This window comes from Eleutherodactylus coqui, chromosome 6, assembly GCF_035609145.1.
Source record: "Eleutherodactylus coqui strain aEleCoq1 chromosome 6, aEleCoq1.hap1, whole genome shotgun sequence".
Lineage (NCBI taxonomy): Eukaryota > Metazoa > Chordata > Amphibia > Anura > Eleutherodactylidae > Eleutherodactylus > Eleutherodactylus coqui.
Window position 1 is genome coordinate 47,233,107 of NC_089842.1, and position 13,296 is coordinate 47,246,402.

The following is a 13,296-nucleotide window of genomic DNA, read 5'->3' on the forward strand; positions in this document are numbered from 1 at the left end:
GTTCAGTTAAAAATGAACAGTTTCAAATTAGTTAAAATAATAAATTAAACGGTATTCACTTCCTTAGCCACAACAAGGCAGCGCTGCAATCCTCCCGATCTGTGGTGACAGCAGAAATCAGGTGACCGCTGCCTGCCAATCAAAGGCTGCAACATCATGACCCTTTCTCCTGACAGCTGTGCTCACACCTTGCAAGTAGAGATGAGCGAGCGTACTCGGAAAAGCACTACTCGCTCGAGTAATTTGCTTTATCCAAGTATCGCTGTGCTCGTCCCTGAAGATTCGGGTGCCGGCACGGAGCGGGGAGCTGCAGGGGAGAGCGGGGAGGAACGGAGGGGAGATCTTTCTCTCCCTCTCTCCCCTGCTCCCCGCTGCGACTCACCTGTCAGCCGCAGCGGCACCCGAATCTTCAGGGACGAGCACAGCGATACTCGGATAAAGCAAATTACTCGAGCGAGTAGTGCTTTTCCGAGTACGCTCGCTCATCTCTACTTGCAAGCCATGATGCCAGGAGTTTGGACCAGTGACACAGCGGATTCTGATTGGCAGGCAGCGGTCACCTGACTTCCGATGTCCACACAGACCGGGAGAATGACAGGACTGCAGCGCTGGATAGCCAAGTAGGAGGAGTAACATTTGCTTTATTGTTTTAGAACATTCGGACATAAATTTTAAACTAGATAATCCCTTAGATACTATAAAAAAAAGTTCACTGAAACCGTTAGGAGAACGTTAAAAAAAACAAACAAGGGGTTAATCGTGTTCCATGGACAAAAGTATGTCAACTAATAGTCTTTCTCCAATCAGAACTGACCATGTAAGGACAGAAAATAATGGCAGGCGAAACAGTAAAGCCCAGGTAACGTTTTCATAAATTTCCAGGGGAACAGAGGGACATCACAACATAGAGCTCTAAGGGAAGAGGCTTCAATATTGTTTGTGACGGGGGAAATTATTAAAACAAAATACATCAGAAGAGCAGACCGGTCCTCTTTAACCCTTTTCAATCCAATGTCTGACGTCCTCCTACATTCTGATTGAAGCTTGTACAGCTCCAATGTCAGAAGACGTCTGACAGGGTGTTCTTACCGTCTATTGCGAGCCACTCCGCTGTCAGAGCCTCTCTGGCGTACACACACTGCAGATGGCACTGTTGTACAACAGCAAAAAGAGAAAGCCTTTTAGAAAACCCTGAATGCAAAATTGGATTGTAGAGGGTTTGCAAACTACCAATCCCCACCAATCAGCAGTTTGCCAGCTTGTGCAGAAAGATTTTTTGCAGGAAGCAGACAGGTCGGCCCCATTGCAGTCCTCGCTGCGATGGCCCGACTCTGTATCACAGGCACAGTTCTCACTGATATGAACTTTGCCTGCAATACCAAACTTGGCCACTGCAGTGCAAACAGAGCTGTCTGCTTCCTGTAGAAATCAGCTCAGTGCATAAGAACGCAGTTCAGGGAAAAAGCTACTAATCTACCATAGGTGGCCTAAGGTGCTGGTCACATCACGTTTCTAATATATGTTTAGCGCATACGTTAAACGTACATGGAAAAAGAAAACCTGTATGGAGTTATAGCCATAAATTTCCATCTATTTATAACCGTTTTTACTGTAAATCTGTTTTTTAAGTAAATCTTTGAAGTTGAACGCATTTGAGGAAAAAAAAAATGATGTGAAGCGTACGGAAACAAAGCTTTATCATTCTATAAACCTCCTATTGACTGAAATGTGAAAAATAAAACCTCAAGCGTGTGTTGTTTTTTTTTTTGTTTTTTTTTTAAGGACAGAAAAGTGTGGCATGCTACACCGATCTATCCTACAAAAAAAGTGTGCGCAAATTTAAGGTGCAGCAAATTAGGTTCCTATGTACACCTGTTGGCACACCAGCAACACTGTTGTTGGGAGCCAATGAGTTGCATGGTGGTCAGAAGCCTAATAAAGCCTATAGAACTGCCATGTATGTGAGCCTAAGGGTGGATTCAGAAGACCGTATATCGGCTCGGTTTTCACGCCGAGCCGATATACGGTGTCCTCATCTGCAGGGGGGGGGGGGGGTGGAAGAGCCAGGAGCAGGAACTGAGCTCCCGCCCCCTCTCTGCCCCTCTGCACTATTTGCAATGAAAGGAGGCAGGGCGGGGCTAAGTTCCTAGAATTAGCACCGCCCCGTCACTTCCCATTGCAAATAGTGCAGAGGGGCGGAGAGAAGGCAGAGAGGGGGCGGGAGCTCAGAGCACTGCTCCTGGCTCTTCCAGGCTCCCCCCCTGCAGAGAGAGACGCTGTATATTGGCTGGGCGTGAAAACAGGGCCGATATACGTTCGTCTGAATCCAGCCTAAAAGTGCGTTTAGACTAAGCGATTATTGGTAAAAAAAAATAAAAAATTGCTGAATCGTTGGAATTTGGACAATTAAACTGTGCAGCACCATTTCTGTCACAGATAAGCAGATAGGCGGCTTATAGTAACTTTAGTGCGCTGAATTCACATATGATATCCATTTTTTTCTGCCACGTAAGGTTTTCCAGTTATGGGGAAAAATGTAATCCAATTGCCTCTGTATTGTATCTTTGGTAATCTGCCTATACAGTTAATCCAGTCGGCTCGCCATTTACCTGCTTAATAAAAAAGAGTAATAACAGCGATTGTGCAACTATTTCGCAATCCTTGTTACACACCGCGTGCTGACTGAACACTATAAGGGAAGGTTTATGTAACACATAGGGTATGCTTCCACGTGGTGTAAACACTGCGGATCATCCACCAGTAAGTTGTAACTAATAAACTGTTATTACAGGTCATCGGTTAGACTAAATAAAAGAATCAAAATCATAAAACAAAAATACATGTTTAATATCGCTGCTTACGTAAAAGTCCATTCTATCAAAGTAACACATTATTTACCCTGAACGGTGAACGCTGTCCAAAAAAAAAATTAAGAACGCCACACATTCGCTTTTTTCATCATTTGGTCTCCAAGAAAAAAATGCACAAAAATGTAATCAAAAAGGCGTATGTATTCCAAAATAGTACTAATGCAAACTACAGGACGTCACGCAAGAAATGAGCCATCGTACAACTATGTGGACGGAAAATTAAAAAAAGTTATTGCACACAGAAGATGGCGGTGGAAAATAATTTAAAAAAAATTCAAATGTCTTTGAAAAAAATAAAAGTAGTACAGCAAAAAAAAAAAAAAAAAAAAAAGACTACATATGTTTGCTATCATAGCAATAGTACTAACCCATAGAATACAGTTATCATGTCATTTGGCTGCAGTTTGTGAGCCGTACAAAAAACACTCACCGAAAGATGGCGGAATTTCATGTTTGGTTTTTGTTTTACACCACCCTAAACTTTTTTTTAAAGTTTTTCAGTACATTATATGGCACCATTAAAAAATACAACTCGTCCCGCAAAAAACAACAAGCCCTCATACAGCGACGTCGATGCATAAAGGAGTTACGATTTTTTTTAAACAAACAAAAAAAAATGCTAGGTCACTAACGGGTTAAAAAACTTAAAACTCAATTGTAGCAGCACGTCTCCTTTTCACCAGTGTAATGAGCAGGTTTTAAATTTTACAAAAACAGATCAATTACTTTCTGTTACGAACATTTTTAAAACATTTGTTGCACATTCAGTGTAAACACGGCCGGCAATCGAACGATAAGTGAACAAGCATGAAAATCATCGTCGGCTCATTTGCTAATCATTCCCTTTAAATTTAATTCCTTTTGTTTTGGAAGGGGAAGAGCATTGCAAAGTTGCCAATGGTATTACAGAGGGAGCCCCTCCCTATGTAAAACACCACAAGTGCTGCATTTACCACTAGGGGGAACCTAATAGCTTTCTGCATACTGTTTAGACACTAAACCGCAGACAGCATATAGTGAGCTCCCTCTAGTGGTGGTTGCAGGCAGACAGAAATTTATAGTCAAACTGCTCTGGTAACCACACAACTAACACATTCAAACGGTAGCAAAGCTACTATATGAAGCCTGTAGATCAGTATTACAGGTAGAGCTCCACACAAGACAAGGACTTACCTTCCAGCCACTTCCAGCCTCCTTATAATATGGGAAGTTATCACAGATCCACTGGTAAATCTCACTAAGAGTCATTTTCTTTTTTGGTGAGCTGTTGATAGCGAAGGTAATGAGGCTGGCGTAACTATAAGGGGGCTTCCCATCTTTGTGCTGCTGTACTTCTTCCTGGTCCAGTGTCGTGTTGGGGTCGATGAGGGCGCTCTTCTTGGAAATCCCAGATCCGTGGGTGTTCTGGTTGGAGTCAGCATTTTGAATGGCAGCTCTCACGGTCAGCTGGGGAAGCCAGTCCATGGAGGTGAGGCTGCTCTCAAGTTCTGAAGTCATTTCTGGGTCTCAGTTTATATTTATAGTTAGAGATTTTCTTTTTTCTTTCCCTTTTTATACTGTGCTTCCAGGAAGAAAAGAAACAGGAAAATGTTCCGCTGTCCCGCTAGTGTAACTTAAGACTTCCAAATAAAAGGATGACCGATGTTTAATCTGAAAGAAAAGGAAAAAAAAGTTAAAAAAGGCTCAAGAAATCTAAAAACCCCTCAAAATCTTTTCTTTTTCTCCATTTGTTACTTCCAAAGTCAAGGTACACTTAACATTAGTAAGCAGACAGGATTTAGAGCAGCCCTCTTATCAGTCGATCACAGGCAGCAGCAAGTGTTGCCATTTTCCTACAGCGCCACCACAGGAGAAAAGAAGCATTACACATCAGTGACACTCTATACAGTGGATCTTCAGTCTGTCCAACAAATGAGAGGCCTGAAAAGGAGACTTCCCTATATTAAATGAGATTTGCATAATCCAGTAGTGTTTTGTAACCAGACATTGCCATTATGATCACTAGCTTCTACATAAAAGGGAATTACCCCAGTAAACAGCTACCCATACAGTAAAACAACAGAAGATACAATCCTCACCCCTCTTCTCCCATGGGAACCGTTGCAGTGAATGCGGCGACAATCCCGGGCAGTGCTGACAACAGAAGTCAGGTGACCGTTGCAGCCACTCAAAGGCTGCAGCATCACTGCCCATTCTCCTGGCATCAGCACTCACATCCTGGGCGCCATGATGCCAGGAAGTCATAATGGTGATACCGCAGACTCAGTTCAGACTCTTGGGATAAACTGCAGCCCCACGGTCCTCCTGATCTTTATTTAGGAACAGCTACTATCCAATTGCTGCAGTGGTCACATGCTGTTCTCCTTGCATCACCACTCAGATGCTGCGAGCCATGAGAACAGGAGAACGGCATATGACTGTTGATTGGCTGCAGCAGTGGATTGCTGGGGAAAATATAAGCAAGTAACGCTACTTTTAATGTTTTAACATAATTGGATTTTTTTTTTAATTGTCTCACATCTGGACAACCCCTTTAAGTGTCTCCAGATCCTCCAAAGGTCTCCTCTATGCAAATTTTTATTTTTTAAATCTACTCCTGTGTGTAGATACTACCGTTATATACTTGTTATGGCGCCTCCGGCTGTTCTTTAATGAGACCCTCAGAACGTCCCAATGTGTCTGCTGCTTACACATGCTCGGTAATTCCGTGCCACCCCCCGGATCCTCTTGGACGCGGGTGGCGGAGTGATTCCTGCTATTGTACAGACCAGCTAATAAGAGTTGGTGCAGCTGGACATGAGGTGGAGCGAGAGTCAAAAGAACAGGAGGCGTACTATAACAAGTGCGGAACAGCAATATCTATGGACAACCCTTTAAATCATTTCACACAGCGACTTCTCAAAAAAAAGAAAAAAAACAAAAACCCTAAATGCCTTTTTTTTCTATCCCAATCAAACCCGGTTCATGCGGCGGCACTGAGTCACAGCGATGATAGGGACAAATAATGAAGGGAGAAGAATGACAGCCAAGATCAAAAAAGCTAATAATGTAGAATAATGATGAGTGGGGATCTTGGAACCATCTGATAAAGCAAAGATATCAAAGAAGCAGGGAACTTTACATTTTAGGAGTCTTTACATTGTATAAAGGGTGAGATAATGTAACGCAGCACCCGTGCGGCACCTCATAAGTATGCCGCTGAGATAATAAGGTCAGACCTGCCTGCATATAGATGGTAAATCAGATGGCAGATCAGATGCCAGTTTGCTGCGCTGGCTGTTCCACAATGTCACAGTGGAAAAACCGGACTTTATCCTGCAATTACTGATAAGGATGCAGAGGCCCAAAATGGAAATTATAAAAACAGAAGTGATAGCCATGATTAGGAGGGGGGGGGGGGGCACACGGCTGATGGAGGGATGGGGAATGGAAAGCGGAAAGATAAGGATTGGTCAAAATGACTTCACCAAAAATAACTTTATTATATACATTTATTGTCAATCCCTCCGCTAGAAGTTGTCGGGAAGGAAACTTTCTCTGTGATTGTAACATTGATATAGGTCTGGGATTACAATATCGGAGCGAAAGGGGAATTTATTGTGGAGAACTGACCTCTTGACAGAAGGCTCTAGTACCCTGTTGTACTGCCTCTAGCTTGGCTACAGGATGTGATACGGGCAGGCATTGAGGCTCTAGTGACCTGTTGTATCGCTTCTAGCTTGGATACAAGATGTGATACGGGGGGCATGGAGGCTCTAGTACCCTGTTTTACCGCCTCTAGCTTGGATACAAAATATGATATAAGCGGGCACGAAGGCTCTAGTACCCTGTTGTACCGCCTCTAGCTTGGATACAAGATGTGATACTGGCAGACATGGAGGCTCTAGTACCCTGTTGTACAGTCGCTAGTTTGGATGCAAGATGTGATACTGGGACATGGAGGCTCTAGTATCCTGTTGTATCACCTCTAGCTTGAATACAAGATGTGATATGGGGGGCATGGAGGCTCTAGTACCCTGTTTTACCGCCTCTAGCTTGGATACAAAATATGATATAAGCGGGCATGGAGGCTCTAGTACCCTGTTGTACTGCTTCTAGCTTGGATACAAGATGCGATACAGGGGCATGGAGGCTCTAGTACCCCGTTGCACTGCCTCTACTTTGGATACAAGATGTGATACCGGTGGATATGGAGGCTCTAGTACCCTGTTGTGCCGCCTCTAGCTTGGATACAAGATGTGATACGGACGGGCATGGAGGCTCTAGTACCCTGTTGTACCGCCTCTAGCTTGTATACAAGATGTGATACGGGCAGGCATGGAGGCTCTAGTAACCGGTTTTACCGCCTCTAGCTTGGATACAAGATGTGATACAGGTGGGCATTTGAGGCTCTAGTACCCTGTTGAACCACCTCTTGCTTGGATGTAAGATGTGGTATAGGTGGGCATGGAAACAGGATTGCGGCGCTCAGCGTTTCCAGATACTAACACAGACGTTTTCAGCGCCCAAACTAAATCTGGATTCATCACTGAAGACAACCCGATTCAACTTTGTAGCGTCCATTTTCGTGGTTCACGACACCACTGCAAACAGAGACGACTGTAGGTGTATATCAACGGTAGTACATATAATGGGCGTCGTGAGACCAAATGTCTTTCAGGAGGACCTGGAAATGGTTCAGACAGACACAGGGGTGTAATGATGGTCCCACCTGTCTCCGGATGGCGGACAATTAAATGGTTGAGTTGCTTGTGCTTGTCAGACGCTCCTCTCTACTGGTGGTCTGTGGAGGGGGTCCTGAGCCCAGTCCCCTTGTGTGCCCTCACACATACACTGGTTCTAACAACTCCTAACAGTCTAGTCAGACGTTCCTCTCTACTGGTGGTCTGTAGGGGGTCCTGAGCCCAGTCACCTTGTGTGCCCTCACACATCCACTGGTCCAAACACCCCCTAACAGTCTGGTCAGACGCTCCTTTCTACTGGTGGTCTTTAGAGGGCGTCCTGAGCCCGGTCACCTTGTGTGCCCCCACCCACTGGTCCAAACACCCCCTAACAGTCTGGTCAGACGCTCCTTTCTACTGGTGGTCTGTAGGGGGCATCCTGAGCCCGGTTACCTTGTGTGCCCTCACACATCCACTGGTCCCAGCAGCAGATTTCAATCCTTCAATTTGAATTCAACTGAAAGGGTGAAGTCTGCTTCAGATCTGCACCAAAATTTGCAGCAAATTAGTTGTATGTGAGCACAACCTAAATCAAGTTTGAAGTGGCTGCCACTAGGGGTCTCCCTGCTAGCCCCTCTAAAATTCACTGCCTGTTAGGCTGGGTCCACACAGTGCTGATTTCCAGTGGAATGTCCGCAGTGGGCATTCCACTGCAGACAAGCCATGGAATGCCTACCTCTAATCGGCACCAAATGCAGGTTTTGAAGTGGGTTTCACGGCAAATTCAGAGGGGGTTAACTCTGCTTCCAGAGACAGCAATAAAATGGACATGCTGCGAATTTAAATTCCGCGGCGCAAATCAATCTCCCCAATTTTCAAAATCTCGTTCATTTTTTTTATCCATGGGGGAGGGGCTATCTTCACAGGCTGCATCCTTGCACTCAGTGTCTGCAGTCTCCACATTCTCTGCACATTATATTGAGGTTTACTAACCATTTGGCCAGAATGTGTCTGAATGCCCTGCTCCCGCACTTGTCCTGGGACAGCAGAGGGGTGTGGCCTCCCCGCTGATTGGACTAGACATAGAACAATTTAGCATCGGGTTCACACGGTGTTCCGATTTGTTAAGGAAAATGTGCTTTTCTGAAGCAAATTTGCACTATTTTTGTGCAGATTTGCCGAAGGAGTAGCTTAAAAATCACAGAAGTTTGCCTGCTTCCCTGCCGATCCATAACCGCCTCCAGTGATGACGTCTTGGCTCGTGTGACCACTGCAGCAGTTACGTTCCTTAACAACACATCATTGGTGGGGATCCCAGGATGCAGGCAAAACTCTGCACCGACAGGGATAAGATGGAGAAGGCGAGCAAATGTTTCTTTTACAAATCTCACTACTTGTAGATTTTGTTGTGTATTTTGATTTCCTCTCTGAATTCAATGGGGGAAATCCACAATTAATCTGCAGCATAACGAGATAAACTCCTAATTTAAAATCCGCACCGCAGTTCACCTTACACTGGGTTTTTTACACGGTGTGTGGATGAGGTCTTGAAGCCTCGTCCGTTTTGGTCGTGCTGTAATGTTCAGTGTATTTTGCGCAGTATACGCATGTATAGGTTTGGGTATGGTGAAATCCACAGCAGATGTCAGGAGAGCGGGAACACCCCATGCACATTTAATAATCAGTCGATGGCGCAGAAATCAGTGGGTTCTGACAACTTTCTTCTGAGGCTGTATCCGCACGGACGATTTTGTTGCGCAATTTAGGCCTCGTTCACACTGGCGATGTGGCATCGCTGCGAGAAAATCGCAGCGATATCGCATCGCTTATCCGTGCGATATTGCTGCTATTTCTCGCGGTGATAAGGCGACTTTGTAGCGCCACATGCGTGGATTTTCGGGGGAGTCTTAAAATATAAGCCCTACCAAAATTATGCCGTAGCTGAAGAAGTAAAAAAAACAAAATACACATACATCACCTCTCCTGCGCTGTCAGCCTCGCCGCATCTTCTCCCCACGTCCCCGGCACAGATCATCTTCTCTTCTGGCCAGGGATTCAAAAATCCCCGCCTCCTGGAAGTGCTGGCTGTGATTGGCTGATGCTTTGCCAATCACAGCTAGCGCTTCCAGAAGGCGGGGATTTTTGAATCCCCAGCCAGAATAGGAAAAGATCACTGCCAGAGACCCAGGGAGAAGATGCGGACGGGCTGACAGCGCGAGAGAGGTGAGGTGTGTGTTTTTCTGCAGCCAGGGCTTAAATTTTAGCTTTGACAGTAGGATTTCCTACTGTCAAAGTTGCATCGCACCGCACGAAAATCGCGTTTTCGTGCGATGCAACAGAGAGGAAGGCTCCATAGAGAAACATGGACTACAAAACCTCATGAGTCGCGTGCATATAGCAGGACCCTGAGGTTTTTCTGTCGTTTTGTAGCATGCTACAAAAGATTGCATGCGATTTGTAGCATTATAGCAACACTACAAAGTCACGCGACTTTGTCGCCCCATGTGAACGAGGCCTTAGTAGCAATGTGGCAGTGCTACAAATCACATGTATCTAGTAGAGCCCATACTTTCCTATGGATTCATCCAGAGGAGCGATGTTTTGTAGCCCGCTACATTGTGATGTTCATGCGATGCGATTTTAACATTAGAAAGTCTAATTAACTTTCTTGCTACAAAATCGTGCGATTTGGAACAGGTGTGGAGCTGTATCTGGACGAAAGCGGTCAAGTTCCATACCAAGCCTTTAATGGCAGATCCAGGGGCGCTCACGTACACGCTGGCTCAGTCAGTCTACATAAGCCTCAGCCGACGCTCCAACGTGTATTGCAAAAAGCAGCACGCATCTCCCGCCCCTGTAAAATCTACGGATAAACAGCGTTTGTTCCTGCGTCTATATTTAGAGGCTTTAAATATGAATCCTAATGATCTCCAGATCGTGTTTTTGAGCCAATTCCTAGCCGGAGGGGGATTTGATGAGGGTGGGATTCCAAAAAGAGAAGCAAACTGATATTTATCGGCTCACGGTAATTAAATTCTACAAAGAAAAAAAAGAATATTCCAAACTTCTCCTCGGGGACGCAAGAGCGGAGCGAGGAATAATCTCATGCACTTCCCCACAGGTATATTCCGAATGTTTTCCCAGAGCACAAGCCTCCCAGATTAACATAATACCCCTCTACATTATTAACAAGAAATCCTCATTAAAATTGCATTCTGTTATGTAAAAATGCCAAAGAAGCGACTCGCTCACCGAATATTCTTATTAATGCTTCGGTGGAACAAGACCGCACGACACAAAGCTGCGCTACGGTCCCATCGCCGCGGCCTGATCCTACTTCTAGAGCGTCTTGTTCTGGAGGACCCGCCACATCCATGTGTTACATAATTAGATGATGTCAGTGATAACTGTGTAATGTTTCTTTCGCCCTGTGGTGGCGCCACAGGGAAAATGAACACTTATGATGTGTTCCCCCACATACTATGAAGCTGACCATACATTTTCAACAACTGCGGACAAATGATCAGCCCCGGCAGCCCCGTACACAAGAATGTTAGATGTGGCTGAATGTTCATGTGTTTAGGGCGATAAGTCACAGCCAGACAGCTCTGGCACCGGGTTAACCTTCCTTGGGACAAAAAGACTGGATAGTGAAATTTAAAGGGAGTTTCCACAAAAATACTATTGATGACCTTCCCACAGAATAGGTCATCAATAGTTGATTGCTGAGGCCTAGCCGCTTGGGAGCCCAACCAATCAGCTGATCAAGTGCCTGCTGACAGTGACGGAGCAAAAGACGCTGCATTGACCCGTGCAGCGGCTGACTGATCTCAGCGCAGACCCGTGCAGCGGCTGACTGATCCCAGCGCAGACCCGCGCAGCGGCTGACTGATCCCAGCGCAGACCCGCGCAGCGGCTGACTGATCCCAGCGCAGACCCGCGCAGCGGCTGACTGATCCCAGCGCAGACCCGCGCAGCGGCTGACTGATCCCAGCGCAGACCCGCGCAGCGGCTGAATGATCTCAGCGCAGACCCGCGCAGCGGCTGACTGATCTCAGCGCAGACCCGCGCAGCGGCTGACTGATCTCAGCGCAGACCCGCGCAGCGGCTGACTGATCTCAGCGCAGACCCGCGCAGCGGCTGACTGATCTCAGCGCAGACCCGCGCAGCGGCTGACTGATCTCAGCGCAGACCCGCGCAGCGGCTGACTGATCTCAGCGCAGACCCGCGCAGCGGCTGACTGATCTCAGCGCAGACCCGCGCAGCGGCTGACTGATCTCAGCGCAGACCCGCGCAGCGGCTGACTGATCTCAGCGCAGACCCGCGCAGCGGCTGACTGATCTCAGCGCAGACCCGCGCAGCGGCTGACTGATCTCAGCGCAGACCCGCGCAGCGGCTGACTGATCTCAGCGCAGACCCGCGCAGCGGCTGACTGATCTCAGCGCAGACCCCTGCAGCGGCTGACTGATCTCAGCGCAGACCCCTGCAGCGGCTGACTGATCTCAGCGCAGACCCCTGCAGCGGCTGACTGATCTCAGCGCAGACCCCTGCAGCGGCTGACTGATCTCAGCGCAGACCCCTGCAGCGGCTGACTGATCTCAGCGCAGACCCCTGCAGCGGCTGACTGATCTCAGCGCAGACCCCTGCAGCGGCTGACTGATCTCAGCGCAGACCCCATTTATTTCATAAAGTGCTGCAGTTACAAGAACAGGCCACTACATGGGTCGTACAAGCGGCTTCAGCTCCGACCCCAAAGTACACTGGCACTGTCAGCAGGCTGGTGTTTGATCAGCTGATCAGTCAGGGTCCTGACATCATATGTTGGGGGAAAGTTGAGTCGCCTCCATACACATATGAGTCGTCCAGCCCTGGAGTTATTGGTGTGCTCAGATGACTTAAGTCTAATATGTATATGAGGGCCCTAACTGATCACGGGGGTGGGGGGGGGGGGGGGTTACTCTGATCATCTTAATGTCAAAGAACTCTTCTACCAAAAAGGGACTGTCCAAGGGGAAAAATGTCATTTATATACAGGGGCTCTGACAACAATCTAATGTGTATGGGGACTTCTCTAGTTGAAAGAAAATTTGGGAAGAGTTTAGCCAACTTCCTTAGAACATGGCTGGGAGTTGTAGTTACACAACATATAAAAAGCCAAAAGGTCACGAACGACCATGGACATTAAAGGTGTTTTCAAAAAGTGAAGGGCAGGGAATGGGCTTTGGGAATTTTTTCTATTGCCGATCTTTCCTCAGTATAGTTCATTGACAAATGATCAGCAGGGGTCCTTTACCCCGATCCCCATAAATCAGCTGGTTGCCGCCACCGCTTTCAGTGTGGGCAGTGCCGGAAGCAGATAGCACTGTCAACACTACTGTGTCCCTAATGGTATTACAGGCACTGTTGAATTCCTTGGGAGGTATGCCTGCAATACCAACTTGGGCCACTGCACTGTGGACAGCACAATATGCTTCCTGTACTGTCCATACTGATAGCGGTGCCAGAAATCACCTGATCATTGCAGATCCTGAGCAGCTACCCCATCTGATCATCTATCGATGACCTGAGGACAGGAGGGTCATCAATAGAAAAAAAGGCCTTTTAGGGTGACTACCCACTAGCATTTTTTTTCCGCTGCAAATTCCCTGCGTTTTTTTTTTTTAATTGTCAATGGGACTTTCTAATCTTAAAACCGCAAAGTTGCGTTGGGTCGCGTTGCGTTTTTAACATTAGGGAGTCCCGTTGACAATTGGGGGGGGAAAAAC

General features: G+C 46.7%; 1 protein-coding gene across 1 annotated transcript in view; it reads right to left on the reverse strand.

Annotated features, from left to right (window-relative positions):
* The window catches only part of FOXJ3 (forkhead box J3), a 39,080-nt gene extending 34,584 nt beyond the window's left edge, over positions 1 to 4,496 (reverse strand). Inside the window, exon 1 of the mRNA XM_066606729.1 lies at positions 4,044 to 4,496. Coding sequence (XP_066462826.1) covers positions 4,044 to 4,367 — 324 coding nt within the window. The 5' untranslated portion in view covers positions 4,368 to 4,496. The remainder of the gene's footprint in view (positions 1 to 4,043) is intronic.
* Between the last annotated feature and the right edge of the window lie 8,800 nt (positions 4,497 to 13,296).